We start from the raw sequence: 18182 nt of genomic DNA, 5'->3' as shown, positions 1-18182 counted from the left end.
TGTGGTAGGCTTGTTTGCAATTTAGCTGTCTCTCTCTCTTTATGGTGCCAGGGTCTGGAGTACCAGAATCATGCGAAGCACTGACAGTGAAAACCACAAGTAACATCATGTGAAACTCTAGGACTTGCAAAAACTCTATGGTTTTCGTAGAAAATAATGTCAGTATGCAAGCACAATTATGGTGTGTGACCCTGTTTATCCCCTTCATTTTCTCCTGCTGGTGTTGGGGAATTTCATCCTCCCCCTTGGCTGAACCGGGTCCAAAACTAGGGATTGATATAAAATCGATATAAAATTTCACAGAGCTGCCTTGTAAAATGCAAAAGGAAAAAAATTGTAACTGCAAAGGAGAGCCCCCAAAATTGGAGGAGACACTCTATGAACAAAAGCATGTTGCAATCTCATATAGTCTTAAATAAACACGTTATTTTCAGAAAACATATTATGACAAGCAGTGAAGCCTAGCAGTTGGTACTTTTTTTTGTCTTGCAGTTTCCTGTTATTGTTCTTTGCAGAATATTTTTATACAAGAGAAAGTGACAACACCAGTAACAGAGGAAAACATCCATTCATTTCTCTTTCACCAAGCTAAAATTGCAAAGTCTTGTACTATTTATTTCTCATGCTAAGGAAAGTAAATGTGACTGTAATGTGAAAGGCATTATGAAATCTCAGTTTGGGTGAAACAAAGGCCTGCACACAGAGGCCTTCACACAGGCTTTCCCCTTTACGGGTGCTTCAGGTACCAGTAGTCAACAACCAGGAGTGCCAGGTGCTCTCCAGCTATAATGAAAGCCATAGCAATTCTAGGAAATTCATCCAATCCGTGATTAATTTGCAAGTCCATGGAATTTGTCTTGCTCCAGCTCAAGACAATGAAGCCAACTGGATTTATCTTTGAGAATATGAGGGAAAGGATGGTTAGCTGTGACAACTGCTTCAATTGAGGATAGAAGCAAGAAAACAGGATCAGACCATTCTCTGCCCCCATTAGCTCCAAGGATTAGAGCCAAGCTGAACAGCAAGCAGCAGGGACTGACTTTAAGAATTGGACTTGGTCTCCCAAACCTATGTTACTGCAAATAGTGTGCTATTTTAAAAAAAAAACCAGAACTATTAAAATATTAAATGGCAAGACTGCATGATAGAAATATTGTGGTTACCTGACAAATATTAATATTTGTCAGTTAATTATCCTCAAGTGCACTTCCAGTCACTGATGCCCATTAGAGCAACCAACTTGTTGAAAAATAAATGAGAAAGAAATGGATTATAATGTTTTACAGCAGGGGTAGTCAAACTGTGGCCCTCCAGATGTCCATGGACTACAATTCCCAGAAGCCCCTGCCATGGACATCTGGAGGGCCGCAGTTTGACTACCCCTGTTTTACAGTATTGAATATTTGGTGAAAATTGTCTAGTCTGAGATGGCTTTTAGACGTGTCAGTAACCCAGGCTGTATTGAAGAAGAGTTGGTTTTTATACCCCTATTTTCTCTACCCTAGGGAGTCTCAAAGCAGCTTATACTCACCATCCTTACAGCAGCGGTCCGCAACCTTTTTCTTGTTGCAGCCCGCTGCCAAGGGGTGGGGAGAGAGGGCAATGTGCACATGTGGCAGTTTCACTAATGTGCAGAGCTGCCGCGCATGTGCATTTGCGCTCCCAGTGGGGGTGCAGACATGCATGTGCAGCAGCTCTGCGCATGCGCAAAACTGTTGTGTGTGCGCATTTGCGCCTACCGGTGTGCCGGCATCCACGCTTCCCTCTTCCCACCCCCCCACCCCCCCGCAGAGCTAATTGGTTGCTTTGGCGGCCGATTTGCTCGCAGCCCGGTGAGCTTCTCGCTGCGGGGGGCAGGGTGGGGAGAGGGAGCCGCGGCCCATTGCCGAGGATCTCGCAGCCTGGCACAAAGCCGCAGACTGGGGGTTGATGACCCCCGCTGTACAGTCTTCTTATGAGGTAAATGAGGCTGAGAGCTCTCTGACAGAACTGTGAAGCTTACCGCACAGAGGTCTGTTCATCAGGCTGCTGCCTGGCATTTGCCTCGCCTGGCTTCACACAGAGGAGCCTCTGGTCCGTCGCAGGCAATCTGTCCTCGATTTGTGCTCCCTCATAGGAGCTGGGGCGGCAGGGTTCCACTGTACTGTGGGATGGCTTGATCCTATTTATTTTTATTTTGTTTAAGAACATGGTATTACATGATAATGCAATAGTGCATTCTTTTAAAAAATGCCCCAGGCATTTCCAACATGAGGGACATATTTTCTCTCTTCCGGGATGCCTTACTCATGGCCATGGGTAGGGAGGAGCTGGGCCAGGACAGCCTAACTCTTCATTTACAGCCAGCCCAGGCCCAACATAGACCCCATCGCCACCTGGGACAAAAAAGGGAACATGGATATATCCATGTTAACTTGCCCCGGGGCAAATGAGGGCCTGAGTGAGGCCAGGCCTGGGATGGCTCCATCCTTATACTGACATAATGCAGAACTGGGAATTTGTCTGCCACTGGATGAATGGTGAGTCATGACAAATTCCAAGTGTGGAAAAGGTCTATGACTGACCCAAGATCACCCAGGCTTCACCTGCAGTATTGGAGAATCAGAATCCGTTCTCCAGATTAGCCTCTGCCACTCTTAACTGGCTGTCAGGCAGTCATGCTTGCACACTGGGGACTCATTTTGGAAACTCGTATAATTCGGAGTCACCAGCCATTTTTATTTTGTTAGCTTTCACGCACTGAAGAAATTCCCCTATATCCCCCAAAGAGGGTTAAGATCAGATTAGGATCCCTAGCCAAAAAGAGGTGAAATTGTCCTCAACCAGAGCAAGGGCCTAGTCAAAATCAGGGCCATGTGGGACCTTAACTAGTTCCACAAGGCCTGTAGGACAGAGCCGTTCCACCAGGCATACGGTCGAGACCTGGAAAGACCAACAACAAAAGCTGGCCCTGCTGAGGAAAACCTGTTCTGTAAACCCTGAACCTTCCCCGCTGCCCCATTTGAATGTAAATTTGCCTGGGGAAAACAAAAGACAACTGTTTTTATTTTATTTTATTGTTTTTACTGTTTGTATATTATTGTGTTGTTACCTGCCCTGAGCTCCAAAGAAAAGGTGGGATATAAAATTAAAGTTTATTTATTATTTAAAATTCCTTCCCCTGAATACACAGTTCTCCTTATTTCTATCTAATTGAAATCCTCTGCAATATCCATAACTTTCAATTGCTCATGTTGTTTAAGGAGAACTTTGGCAAAAGGTGTGGTTAGAGAGCTGAGTCCAAATGGTAAAGCATATTTATGCCAATCTATAATCACAGAGTTCTTCAAAGGGCTATTTTATTGTGCTCTTATGAGATCTTTATTACCTTTCTGAAAATGCAATTCAAGGTAACATCAAGTTAACTCACCAAGTACATGACTAAAATAGTTGTTGGTTACTATAGGGGGCTGATGGAATAGCTGAGTTTACCACTTGGCGACCTGCTGCTTGAGCTGAAAGGGAAATGCAGGTCATGTTTTTGGAAGCTTGCCCTTTTTTCCCCTTGAATCTAGGAAAGGCACGAGATTTAAATTTTCCTTTTAGGCACTACTGCCCAGTTGGTGGGCCAACTGTTGGATGATCAGATTTGGCCCGTAGGCTACACTTTGGGCAATGTGAAACTTCTCTTCCTAGAAAAAGAGGCTTTGGATAGCAATAATAGCTGTTGCTTTATACAGAGAGGGGAGAGAGTAACAAATCTGAAAAACATCTTAGGTATTTAGAGAAAACCTGGTTCATGTTTACTGCCGATTTCAGGACAAGGAGGAAAGTGTGTGTCATCCTGGCAACTTGTAATGTTGTGCAATCCACACTGCTGCGGTGTTTTAGTGAGATTGCAGTGTTCTTGTGTCTAAAGTTATTTATACTGAGAAAGCTCCTAAATTATGAGCAATGACTAAGCAGTGCCAGCCGCTCCCTCCCCCTTTTTTGCGTCTCAGTTAAGAGTTCCTCGTACAGATTATACTTTTATCCCTTTAATCTTCCTTTCTGAGCTTCTTTCAGAAACCACAGTTTGTTGATCAAAATTATATGGGAAAAAATAAAACAGGCCAAGCTACTTCACTGCACCATTTTCAAATCCAGCATTCCTATTTAACAATTCTGTGTCGATTGAATGTGCACTAATGCTGCCCCAATTAAGCATCATTCACTGTCATTAAACTAAAAAGTTTCTCAGGGAATTCTTTTAATATATTGTGTCCAAATGAATTAGCATGTAATATAGTAACTCACATTTATAACACCTTTCATATTTTGTATCAGACGGAGAAACAGGCATTGAAATGAATTCCTTTAAAATGAATTATTGAAACGGAAATAATGAAGGGGAATTCAGTTTTGAAAATGGGAAGACTTGGGAGGGACAGACTGTTCACAGTAGGAAGGCTTGGACGGGGGAAGCAGAGATAACCTTTCAGGTCCCCTCATCATAATGAGTCAGCAGGTGTTGGAAGTTCTACCATAATAGGCAGTGTCAGAAAGCTGCAGATGCTTCCAAAGAGAGAAAATCAGTAACCATTGATGCACCTAGGGTGGTCACCTGTTCATTTTTCACCTGAACAGGTTTGAAAATGAAGATCTATGTCCGTTCCAAGCTCAACTGCTTCAAATCCAGGAATGGCTTGAGAAGGACTGATATTTGTGCACCTCTGCACTGCTTACAAGTTCTGGGAAGAAGAGCAAAAGATAGCTGGGGAAGAAGGATGTAGATTGGCAAGGAGCACTCTGGGCATCCAAGTGCCAAACTACCAAGAGGGGTGATTCTTGCTGCAGGTGGTCAAAGTCATAAGTGCACACTCCAAGTCTGCTGGCAAGGGAAGGAGAAGGACGGTACAAAAATAAAACCTCTCACGGGCAAGGGTTCTCAAACTCAGTCTACCTTGACCAGGGTGTGTGGCTCCTGATCCTACTGCAAGCCAGGCACTTCCACCAAGTTGGAGCCCAAGTTGTCATATCAGGTATATTCCTTTGCTATGGAAGCTGGGAAAGGCCAGTCCTGAACCCCATTGATGCCTCAAGGGTTCCAGCTCTTCCAGTTGACAGTGCGGATCAGCAGTCAGATAAGAAAAGGTTAGACCATCCTATTAGAAGTTCTGGGTGAATCAAATAACAGCACAAAAAGGTGGAAACAGAACAAGGAAGCTGCCACAAACAATACATTATTTCCCTTGCCAGTTAAGAATATAAGAGGAGCATCTACCTGGTTCCAATTTTTTTTTACGGGCAACACTGGCCTCTGGAAGATTAGCAACAGGGCATGAAGGCAACAGCCCTCATCTGGATTCCTGGCATGTCAATTCAGAGGTCTACAGACTTGGGGGTTCCATTCAAATACCATAGCTAATATCTGTTGACAGACCTGTCCTTTATGAATATGTCTCATCCTTTTTAAAAGGGTCTGCTACATGTCAAATATGTACCAAAAGTGAACAGTTATTTCTGTTACAGGAAAGCAGCAGCAAAAAAGGGTGGTTTTTTTGTGGGAAATAATCACAGTGAGGAAGGGGAAGAGAAGTGCATCATTATCCCCCTTTGGGTTATTTACTCTTGCAAATTCAAGTTGCTTTTCTTCCTGAAAGTTTTTCTAAAGTCTATGCTAGTAGTTCAGGAAGACGTTCTGTAAAAATAATATTGGGCAGAGCCTATTTTTACAACATATCACTGAAACTATATGAGCAGCACATGAGGAATTGACCTGAGACCACTTGATCCTTCTTATACCCCCCACCCATACTTTTCAATTGTCCCTCATTCTGAAGGTCTTCCTGTATAATCATTTCTGTTTCTTCACATCTGTATATTTTATATATCCTATCATCTGGTTTTACTTGAAAAATCTTATAATGGAACCAATAGAATGGAACTGTACATTTAATGGCTTGAATCCACTGATCCACAAGTAGAATCTTGCACTTGTGTAAGGTCTTGTGCAATACCTAGTGCTTTCTTCCTTGTCCACTAGAATGCCCCAAAATTGGTGGCACATGATCTTGTACAAGAAGAAATGCAAGCGGGAATACAGTAAACTTGAATTAGCAAAAGCAGCTACTTGCATATCGCTTTGCACAAGAATCCTTATGTAAGATGTGACAGTGGTAACCATGTCTGTTATTTACATCTGCTTGTAAGCAGGAGTCTTGTGGCACCTTAAAGTAATAACACATTATTCTAGTAGAAGCTTTAGTATATATTTTAAACTAATAAAGATGGACAAAACACATAAGATATGACTTTTTGAAGTAATCTCAAAGCAGAATCCATTTTAAATTATAACAACGTCCCGGTTCTCAAATTATCCTGCTTTCCTTCTCCCAGCCCAATCTTCCTCCCTCAAATCCAGTGCAGTCTGAAAAATACAGCAGAGTTGCTGCAATATTTATTATATTTAAACATCTTTAACCCACCTTTCCTTGCGGAAAGGTGTGGTTCAAGAGAAGAGAGAAAAGTCTAATAATTCCAAAAGAAGCATGCGAAAGTGTGTAGTCATTTTTAAGTGTGCAGATCTTTTTAAGAAAGTATAAGGCAATTAAGCTCTATGTACTCAATGGAGTGATGTATACGAATAGACACATATACTGACAGCTGTTAATAAGATCAAAGCAGGTTTTCTAAATAAGCAAATGGCTGGTTCCACACTTTCCAAAGTTAATTTTTCATATTCGTCGATTTAACTGTCTTCATTTGCAAAGATGTTACCGCACTATAAAGAAACCCCCAAAACTTCATGCTCTATGATTAACTTATTGATTATTTAAAGTCTTCCCATAGCCTGCCATATGACATTTTGGCTGGAACATATAAAGGTAAAATTGCACTGTGTTTGTAAAGGGGAATTGAACTTAAAACACAATTTTAATAACAACTGAGCAGAATCAAAGTCAATACAATTTATAGCCCTGTTATTTGACAACCTTCTTCCAAATATAGTGGGAATATGTTATGATTCTATATGTGATACCATGTTTTAATTTTCTACATTTGGGATAAGAGATTTCATTCATTTGGCATAACTAACATAATGCATCAGCAGTTCGTCTGATTCATGCCCAGATAAGATTGGCATAAACCAGAATACTGTCAAATCCTTCTTTCTCCAATAGCTTGTTGGGATCATTTCTCAAACCTTAGTAGCAGAAGAAATGTTATTAGGTGCAAGCAAGAGCAACCATGTGTAACTTTGTTAGAGATACAGATGAGTATACTGAATTAAAGATTCAAGCAACTGCAAAGACCAAGGTGCATCTCTCAGAATATATTCCTGGAGTATAAAATGCCATTTATCAAACACTTTAACTGAGCCCTCCAAAAATGAAATCAATCTGTATATAGTTCTTGGCTTTCCTCCAATTGCTAAGGATATAGGGAAGCTCCTTTCAGCTATTTTGAGGTGGGAGTTAACTAGAGACTAACTTGAGGCAATATATTTCCAATTGAGTAGAGTACTTGCAGTCCAAAGTGAAGACTCAGGAAAACCATATTTAAAATTGCATGCAGCACTATCTAATTGATAATCCCCCAAGAGTACTCAGTTTGAACCTATTGTCTGTCATCTGTTTCTGTTAATCCAGTGAACACACACCACATCTGGGCTGCTGTAAAGTAACATTCCAGACTTTGAATATCATTTGACAAAAGGCTTCTACAAGGTTAAACACACTATTGGGGATTTATGTCCAAACAAGGCAACCTGTCTGAATCAACATCTGCCACTGTAATCAACATTTTCTAATGTAAATACAGAATGAGGGAGCATTCCGACACCAAAATCCAGGCTAGAATCCCAAGATTCTAGGCTAGAATCCCAAAATGAGAATCTCATCTCATGGGCTCACCGCTTTCCACTGCATTTTGACCCAAACCAGAAATGCCAGTGAGCCCCAAACTGCAAGGAAATCTAATGCCCTTCCCTCCCTATCTCAGAACACTGGGGATTTTTAAAAGCTTTAGTCCAAGAGTGAGAGGAACAGCATCTGGTCCAGGTACAGCGAGAGCTTAATGAAACTAAGGGACATGCTAGATGGCACAAACATACACACAACTGTCAATTTCACATGTAGGCTAGTAGGTATGTTTCTGTGTTTCAGTCTCACTGGGCTTCTCTGGACTCCTTGCAAAGGAAGTGATCATCTCCATCAGTACTGCAGAAAAAACAGTGCCTTTGATTCAGTGGTAAATTCCACTGACGGAAGGGACTTCCTGCAGCAGATTGCAACTTTTTTGCCTCTTCATTTCCACAACAGCCCCTTGAAATGATGTTCCTGGAGCACAAGGGACTAATTAGGATCAGTGTGAAATCCCATTGCAGTCACAGGTCTGTAAAGGAAGGACTGGATGGGCACAATGGCCTTCCGTTCCGTCCATGGAAATCCTACACTGGACCCAGCACATTACTTACACTCCAGTTTGGCTCTGCACACATCATCTTTTCTTTTTAAAGCAGCTTTGGTTTAATAGATAACAATTCCCTGCTCCCCTTGACAGTTCAAAGAAGTCTGTTTAAATTTACCAATCTCATCAATTTCATCAGGTTTCTTGCACAAGATGAATAAGAGAGGAACTGTTCTTATCAATGTCTCTGGTGCTTTCTAAAAAGAAAATATTTCCTTTTACTGCTACCTTTTTTTGCACATATGCCCTCTTTAAATAAAAAAAGCTGTCCCTTCCTTAGAGTACATTCTCAACACTGCACACTTTGTAAATGCTACAGTTTGTAAATCCTACCCTTTTAACCCGACAGTCTCAGAGGCAAGCAGAATGGTGATGACGGAGTGAATTGTGGACGCCATTCCATAATGCATGATTTAAATAGATCACATTAATGGCAGAGCTATGAAGATGAATGAAGGATGATTAAAAGGCAGTTTCATTCCTTTCTGCCCTCTAAACACAACCTCCTGACCCATCTGGCTATTGGTCAACTTTCCAGAATTGAATGATATGGTGGAGGGAAATAAATATCTATGGATCTTGTGCCCAAGGTCATTGAATCCAGCCTCATGAGAAACCTTCATATTGATAACAGTTACTATTCCAGCTAACAATAATAATTGTGCATATGTGAGGTTTATGGTTTTTTTCAAATTATAAGGGGATGTCTTATTAACTTGTTCATAGGTGCCTAGTTCAGGAGTAGCTTTACCAGTTGACATCTTCCAGCTGGCGCCACAGAGATTGGGGTTTCCTAGAGGGTCACTTGGAAATTACATCCCTGCTATTTCACTCACAATGACACTGGAGTCAGGAATTGTGTCAGGGAGGAAGTACAGCAAGGAAAGGAAGAGAGGGGAAACATGCCTTAGCCCCTTGCTGGCTAAACTATAATGGGTTGTTATTTTCTGTGGGCAGAAAACCTGGGCTTATGTGCTGCAGACCAATGGGGAAAGGTGCCCCTCCTCCTACCCTGGTTCCTGCTAGCTGAGGGGTGGAGAGGAACTTCAACAGTGATCATTTTAATTTCCTTCAGAAAGGGCATCACTACAATATCCACAATGTTGGAAGTATTGGTCTGATTTATTTATTAAAATGGAAATTTTTCCCAGATACAACTTTCTGGAATGATAACAATACTCCCAGCTATTTAATAAAAATTATAATCATGCTCTTCTTGCCTTTCCAATATGTAAATAAGATGATCACTTTTGAATTGCACATGAATAACTGATTCTGTATATGCTTTCAGAGGTCCACAATCTCCAGTTCCAGTATAAATATTAATTATGCAAGCTGCACTTCAAAAAGAAATGCACTGCAAACAGTTGTGAGGGAAATTATTCCAGCATTGAACAGGCCATGGCATTACAGTGAGAACTTTTTCTGGCTTGCATCTATTTTGTTTTTACCCCCGGCAGAGCCTAAATTCTAGCATTAGCTACTCCCCAGTATGGAAACCGATGGGAGATAATGAATTAATTTGTATTATCTGATGGAATCATTCATTTATTTATTTATTTTACAAGACTCACAATGGTGGTTTCAAGAGCTCCTTTAACAAGCTTTGATAAAATTGCTATGCATGATACATTTGAAATGTTCTGGAGAGTCTCCTTCCATTTTTGTTTAAGGAACTCTTAAATGTAGTCTTGTCTGGTTCTGTGTCTTCTTGAGCCTATATGGATGCTCTCCTGTTGTGTTCAGTGTACCATGGTCTGTGCTGGCCAGCTACCTTGTGCTGGGTTTCCTCTTCTTTGTTTCCTTCTCTCCGAGGTACTTAGGGTGAGTCCAACCTCAATCCTTTCTTAGACCTTACTTATTTGTTTAAAATGTTTTTATCTCACCCCAGCAAATCTGGAGACAGCTGTGAACAAAGCAAACAATAACAATTGAGTACAAATTAAACAATGCTCTTGTAAATAGTAATGACTAAAGGTGTTCCTAGGGTAGCAGAATATGGAATCAGAAATGCTAGGTGGTAGGTGCAACAATCCAAAAGCTAGATCAAGTATTGCTATTAGCTATTCAAGCTGGGTTATCAAAATTGCATAGTCCATGGTATCATAAGCTACTGAAAGGTCTACAGTGATCTAGAGAACAAATTTCTCTGACTATATCATGAGCTTAATTGACATGGATCAAAGAAGAACATAGTAGCTGTGCTACTACATGGTCTGACCTTCCCTAAAAATGGAAATGTTACAGCAGGATGTAAGCTGGTTCAGGTGTTTCTTTTTTAAAATGGTCTATTCAGGAACAGACGGATAATGCTTCTTTCCTTGCTATATAGGAGAGGAAGCATATATATTCAGGATGGCATTGTGAATAAAAAGCTCCTGTTTATTCACTTATTAAAAAATTGCAGGTAGCCTCACTGTTTCAAAGAAAAATGGGAAAAGACAAGCCACATTAATACCCACCATAATAATCCAGACCAGTGTAGAAGGTTTTTCATTTCTGAGAACTCATTGTTGGACTAGAGGTTAAAGCGAAGAGGTGTTTCATCATCTAATTTTCTTCCTGCATGCTTTAGTGGTTGAAAGCAGTGGACTCAAATATGGAGAACTGGGCTTAATTCCCCCCTCCTCCACATAAAGCCTGTTGGGTGATTGTGGGCAAGTCACAATTATCTCAGAAACAGCTAAAGATACAAAGAAAAACAGACCATAGAACCAAACAGGAAAAGGTGAAGAAAGACTTCTGAGTGTCCATCAGGTAGTACTCAGTTCTAGGCTAATAGATAAAGGACACAAGTTGTTTAGTGCTTGACATTCGTCCTGCACTTCTGAGCATGCCCAGTCTGTTTGAGTACATATGTGCAGCGAGAAGAATGAACTCAGCAAGATGCTATTCAGGTTCCTGAGAGGAACATAAGATGTCCTGCAAAATTTAATAATTCAGATAAGCTAAATGATGTACATAATTCTGGCATTGTATGATAAAGTTTCTATTGTGTGCGTGATCCATAACAATCCCTATTGTTTGTTGTAAAGAACTTGCAAACTGGAGGGTTATATGGGGTAGGGGGGTTGCTTTGCATGTACATGTGTGAGAGAAATCATGCAACTGGTGCATACATTTTTATATGCCAGAGCCTAATTAGTTTAAGAACAGTGTAGTGGAATGATAACAGTTTTGTAATACATGTTTTCCATTTTCATCAAGTACTTATGATTACTACTTGCCCTATTAAAAACTGCTTGTTAAGTTAGATAAGACGGAACAGACTGTGTTGACAAAGCATTGATATAATGCAAGTTAATCTGATAAATAATGTGTGCTTTGTGTGTGTTTTTCCTCCCTTGTAGTTGCACTCCGCTGTGACCAGGATCCAAGTACGAAGACCTGGTTTCAATTACACATTTGCCCATATCTGCATCCTAAATAATGACAAGTCTTGCATAGTGGATGATATCGTGCATGTCCTGAAGGAGCTGAAGGCTGCTCGCTTGTCTAATCAAACTAATTTTGCTATCACGTATCCCATCACGCAATTGAAGGATGGCAGGGAAGTGTACAACGGGCATCAGCTTGGTGGTGTCACTGTGCACAGCAAAGACCGGGTGAAATCTGCAGAAGCTGTTCAGCTCACCTACTACTTGCAGGCAATCAATTCCCTGAATGACATGGTGGCAGAAAAATGGGAATCCAATTTTTGCGACACTGTCCAGCTTTTCCAGAAATCCAATCCAAATGTCACAATGTATCCCTTCACGTCATCTTCTCTTCAAGAGGACTTTCAGAAGACAAGCAGGGTATCAGAACGTTATTTGACTACAAGCTTGGTCCTTGTGGTCACATTGGCCATGCTCTGCTGTTCCATGCAAGATTGTGTCCGCAGCAAGCCCTGGCTTGGCCTCCTTGGATTGTTAACTGTGAGTTTGGCTACTTTGACTGCAGCTGGAATCATTAATCTGACTGGTGGGAAATACAATTCTACCTTCTTGGGAATTCCTTTCATCCTGTTAGGTAACTATGTCTTACTCTATTTACTGGTGTGAATGTGTCTGAAATACTTCGTTTGTCTGAGACATTGACTGAGCCTAAGGCTAGCAAGAAGTCAAAAGAAGGGGGTATTTGGGCAAAGCGATCTGGGTGAACCACAGTTCATTTAAGCATTAATCCTGTTCAGTTTCAAAATTAAGGAGGTGGTCATGTTTGCTTTGCAGCTGACAGCTTACCAGAACTCACAGTCAGTCTGTTTATCCTTATACTGCAAACTGAACATCAGCTCCCCTGATCTACATAATACTTAGGATCTTTATCATTTATACATAACGTAGAATGAAATTTTCCGCTCCCTCTCTGGTTAAGCTGTTCTATAACATAATTCTGCCTGCCTTTCTGATTTGGAAAATGCATGGGTTAGCATTAGGAATTATGCAAGTGATAGAGAAAACTCAGTAGAAAAATTGGTTGGCTTTGGAACTTAGCTTTATAAAAAAAAATCTCGCACAGCTCATCTTTCTGAAATTAAAATGTCAGTGAGTAAGAGGAGTAACATGGTCTTTCCATTTGCATTACAAGCAACACACTGTCAGTCTACTCTTTGCCAAGTACATGTTGTTTTTTATCACTGGATTTTATTTTAATCAAATTTGCTTAGGGATCTGTCGTAAATGGCCCAGGTTTGATTGGATTCACTCTTAACTCTGCACAGCCTAACTGGAGCACATACTGCTGAACTAGTTCGCTTTCCAGCAGAGAAAAATAGTGCTTTTGAGACCCTGTACCTCAAATGTGGCAACTAAGAGATTGATTCTGGGTCTTAGTAGGATTTATATCTCCTTAGAGATTTCGGGGGAAATGAATCTTTATTCGCCTGTGTTTTTTGATTTTGCAGAGATCATGACATAGTGGAATCATAAAACAGAAAGGCAGTTAACTGGGCATGATTCTTTTGGTGCTGATGTAGGTAGCAAGAAGGAAAGTGTAAGCAGTAACTACAGTGTCAGATAAGAACCACTTTGTCTGTTTTCTCATCTGTCTGAAGTTGGCATTTCATGAATAAAAGGTGTAAAAACTAGAGAGATGCCTATTCATGAAAAGATTCTGTGGACTGAGTCTTCTGCAGTGAGCTAATTGTGTTAAAGTATTAGATGAAGCCAATGGTTACTCTGTCTTCTACTGTGTGGGTTCTCCTGGTGCTCTTTTCTTAATGTTCAAAAATAAGCAATTTAAAAATGGCTTTTAAATAGATGGAGGGAGAACTGGGGAGGGAGAGGGACCCAGTCTGCAGGATGTAGAATTTCCTGGCTCAGGGCAGGGCAGTTTGATTAGATGATCTTCAAAGATCCCTAGGTATTATTTTCAGAGTTCTGTTTAATTTTTCCTTTGTTCATCATTGCTGGGGTGGGAGTGAGGGGGGGAATCTCTGTAAACTGCAGGCTGTATTTACAATTTGCAACATGACTCAGTTGCAAGATTCCTCATTGTACTTATTTAACAGAGACTTCCCACTAAACCGTAATGCAGTTCTTCCTTACATTCACCAGAAATGAATTTGTATGGCTTCATCACATCATGTAGTTATATTATATGTCCTGTTGGGTTTACTGGCTTACACACAATATTGAGACTGAATATCAGGTCTGCTCAAATGTGCACATAAAATGCCAATTCCCCCTTGGGCTGTAACAAAAAGAGCCTAAAGATTTGTGTTTCACAGAAGCCATTCATGGGCACAAGGATGCTTAGCAGAAGGCAAAAAAGCCAAATTGAGAGTCAGGACTCATTTTGTTCCATTGCCCCCTGATAGCCACAATGCAAGATTAATGTCATATGATCTAAAAGCACGCTGCAGGAATTTCTTTTTAGGAGGCTTAAGTCATTTCAATAGATTTGACTGTATGAAATATGACAAGTTAGTGTGTGAGTGCATGCGTGCATGTGCACATGTGTGTGTGTTTGTGTGTGTGTGAGAGAGAGAGTGTTGTCAAGCTACTTTCAGCTCAAGACAACTCCATAAATTTAGGCATTTAAAAGTCTTGCAAACTGAAGGATGTGGCTTCCATTTCATGTTGGGTTTTCCTCTTTCCTAGCATGATTTTCTTTCCCAGTGACTATTCTCAGAATATGACCAAAGCATGATAGCCAGTGTAGTTTGGTCAGTGTAGCTTCAAGGAAGAATTGAGGCTTGATTTGATCCAGAACTCACTTATTTTCTTTTGGCAATCCATGGTATCTGTAAAATTCACTCTATTTTAATTATTCATACTTCCATTTCTAGGCCACCCCTTCCTGCAAGTAGCCTTTGGCAGCTCTCAACATATAAAATCACATTTAAAATATAAAACAATTTAAAAATGTAACATGTCCACTTTGTTCCACAACCTGTGCTGCCTTGTCTAATTGCTCTTCTCAGTCCTGGTGAGTTTCACAGGCATGTGGGAATATCAGCATGGGGCTGGATCAGAGAGAGAGGGCACATGAAATGGGTAAGTCAGGGGGAGGCCCATAACTGACCTGACCTTAACCACAGGCCTCATGGAAGACTGCCATTTTGAAGAACCTGTGGAACTTCGTTAGCTCTGTCGGGGCCCAGATCTCTACAGGCAACTCATTCCACCAGGCAGGAACCAAGGCCAATGGGTTGGTATTTGCAGAGCATGAAGCTCTTTGAGGGACATACTGAGAGAGGCAGTTCTACAAATATGTGGGGCCTAGACAGCTGTGGGCCTTAAAGGTAGCACCAATACCTTGAACATGATCCAGAATTATACTGGCAGCCAATGCAGCTGGCAGAGGGTAGGTTGAATATGAGTCCTCCAGAGGGCCCTCATAAAGACCCATGCAGCTACGTTTTTTACCAGCTGTAACTTCCAAATCAAAACCAAGGGTAGGCCTGCATAGAGCAAGTTACAGTAATCCAGCCTGGAGGTTACCATCACATGGATCACTGTGACTTTGCCTTCTGGGGCCAAATAGGGTATTAGTAGCTTTATCTGCTGAAGATGGTAAAATGCCTGGCATGCTACACTCGTGACCTTCATAGAAAGGGAGGCATCAAAGATCATCCCCAGGTTCCTGGCAGAGCACGAAGCTGTTCATTGAACTCCTATCAAGATGGAAGTTGCACTTCATCTTCTAGTCCTTTCTTCCCCAGCCACAGGACCGCCATCTTCATGGGTTAAGCCTCAGGCAACTCTGCTGGAGCCATCTCATCACAGCCTCTGGCCAGTGCTCATTAACAGATAGAGCTGGGTATCATCAGCATGTGGATGGCATCCTGGCCCAATACTTTTCAACATCACATTTTAAATGAATGAACTTTCTTCTAGTCTGCTTTATACTTTAACCAAAACTAAATAGATTGGGCAAAACGGTTTTTCCTTGTATTTATGTTAGAGAATATTCACTGGAGGAATAAAATCTACAAGTCTAGGTATATCATAATAATTTAAATAGTGATTTTGATATGAGAAATGATGGATGAATTAATGGAACAAGACATGTTGCCAGAGGTCAGCTATCCACATTTTAAATTGACTGCAACGAATACTCTGTGAGCTCACTTTTTAATGGGTTAGGATTAACTGTGCCAAACCTTACTTGAACTTATCATTGTTCCACAAGAGATAGAAACACATCTTTTGGTTCCCTCCAGGAATAGGTTTCAAGCAAGCAATTCAACTCTAAGTAATTGTCAGAACAACATTGCCCAGTTCATTTGAATCCTTCCAATGCTTTGCATGGCTTAATAAAAACTGACAAAAGCTAGACTGCAAAGTCAAAGACCGAAGCATAGCTGAGTCTAAAGAATCCTTAATGAGAATTAGTTCAGCCTGGGAGACAGCTTTATCTCAGCCAAAATAAAACATTTTGTACTAGTCTCAAGAAATTATGTATTTACTAGAGACAAATATCTGGATGTTTATTATAAATCAGTATGAAAAAATATAACCATCCTTACCTCTGGTACCCTGGCTGCAAACAGTGCTAGTTGTTGCTAATTCTACACAAGTTTCTCCTCATTTCCCTTTTGCCTCACCACACCCTCATTAATCCTTTCTGTCACAAGGCCTTCCTGTCTATGTGCTTCCCCTTGGCCAATTCACCTTCCTGTCTAGCAACTGTTTTTTTCCAACATTATAGGATTTCTTTTGCAATTATTTTTTTTAAAAAAAACAGGCAGGAGTTGGTTAAAAATATTGATTATGAGCCTACTATATGTGGTCCATAGTGTCGACCCAAAGCCTGCTGAACTGACCATATATAGTAGGTTGCTCTAAAGTCTGATGAGCTTAGGTGATCAAAGCATATCTAGAGGATTGTTGCTCATCACATAGTTAATGCTAGTAGTAATGGTTCTCAGATCCCATGTTCATCACCAGTTTAAAATGACTGGAAAAGACCTTTGCTGAAGTCCTTAGGAAACTCCACATTAAGCTCCTGTGTTTCTAAGCAGACCTGAAATGCAATATCTGTTGATTGATTTCAGAACCCCATGTGCAATGTGGAAGGCAAAGGGTCTCCTCCTTTTGTTCTGTGACTGCAAGAGGCTCACTGCACAGTGCCAAGGGAAGGTGGAACTCACATCTTTCAACATGACACAGACAACTACCAATACTGCAGACAAACTGCATTTCTGCTGACCTGGTCTCACTCCTCCCTCTCTCAGCAGTAATGACAGCTTGGATAAAAGGCTGAGGGTCACCCTGTGCCCTTAATCATGACAGGCAAATATGCTGTGTCGAAATAATTACTCATTTTTATGTAGTGGCTTTATAAAGGGGGGGTACCTTATTTTCTGTTAGAATGTGCTGCATCTATCCCTTCAGAAGGAAGAAAATCAAACAAAGAAGCATCTACAGCCATGAAAAGAATGAGAGCTCCCTCTTTGTTGGTGCTCTTGCATGGAGGCCAATGAGAACAAAGCTTTCCCCCCATTATAAATCCAGCATCTGGGAGTTTAGGTTTGTTCTGAAACAGCAAGTGCCTAATGCTATGGCAAAAAAAATCATCCCAGAACCACATGGTATAAAACAAATCAGTAAGCAAGGTTTGTGACAGTTATTTGGCAAGATATCACATGGCTACTGAAAATACTGATATTAGGCATGAAAGTCTAAACTATATATCCCCATAGGTTTTCAGGTTTTCAAGAATATCCCTGTAGATTTTCAGAAAGGACCAACTGTTAACCTTTTTGAAGCAGCCAAGGAAAGGAGCATCTGTATAAAAATAACGGATTATTTATAACATGGCCCAGAAGACCAAACATACAGTAAACGTCCACATGCTTGTATTTAGCTGCTTATTTGGACGTGTGCTACAGTGAAACTGGTCATGGAATCCACCTATAAAATATTAGAATGACCTCAGATTTTATTGACTATCCACCAAACTGAATCCTGATCAGACATTCTGGCACGTTGAATGAAGTGCAAATTAAGAGTTACATCAGCTCTGATTATCCATTCTGCTGTTTTTTTAAAAAAATAACATTTGATCAGCCAAAATATTCTGCTGTAAGTATTCTGACTTTTAACATGGTGAAGCTTATATCTCCTCCACCACTGAAAATGTGAAATTTAATTCTTATCCGATATGCTTCCCTGAACTTCTTTTTCAAGAATGCTTTACTCCTGTTCTTGTCCCATAGGTCCCCTTAGTTCAGAATATATTGCCATTCTCCAGTGCCCAGTTTCCCCTTCGATCACTCTATTTAAGAGTAAATGGGCTGGCCTCTGTGTGGATGATGAAAGCTC

General features: G+C 40.8%; 1 protein-coding gene across 1 annotated transcript in view; it reads left to right on the top strand.

Moving 5' to 3' along the window:
* Window positions 1-18182, top strand: part of PTCHD1 (patched domain containing 1) — a 78101-nt gene that overhangs the window by 22759 nt on the left and 37160 nt on the right. The window contains exon 2 of the mRNA XM_077343041.1: window positions 11781-12441. Coding sequence (XP_077199156.1) covers window positions 11781-12441 — 661 coding nt within the window. The remainder of the gene's footprint in view (window positions 1-11780; window positions 12442-18182) is intronic.

Source organism: Paroedura picta, chromosome 6 (genome assembly GCF_049243985.1).
Source record: "Paroedura picta isolate Pp20150507F chromosome 6, Ppicta_v3.0, whole genome shotgun sequence".
Taxonomy (NCBI): domain Eukaryota; kingdom Metazoa; phylum Chordata; class Lepidosauria; order Squamata; family Gekkonidae; genus Paroedura; species Paroedura picta.
This window is presented reverse-complemented; position numbering and strand designations above follow the sequence as displayed.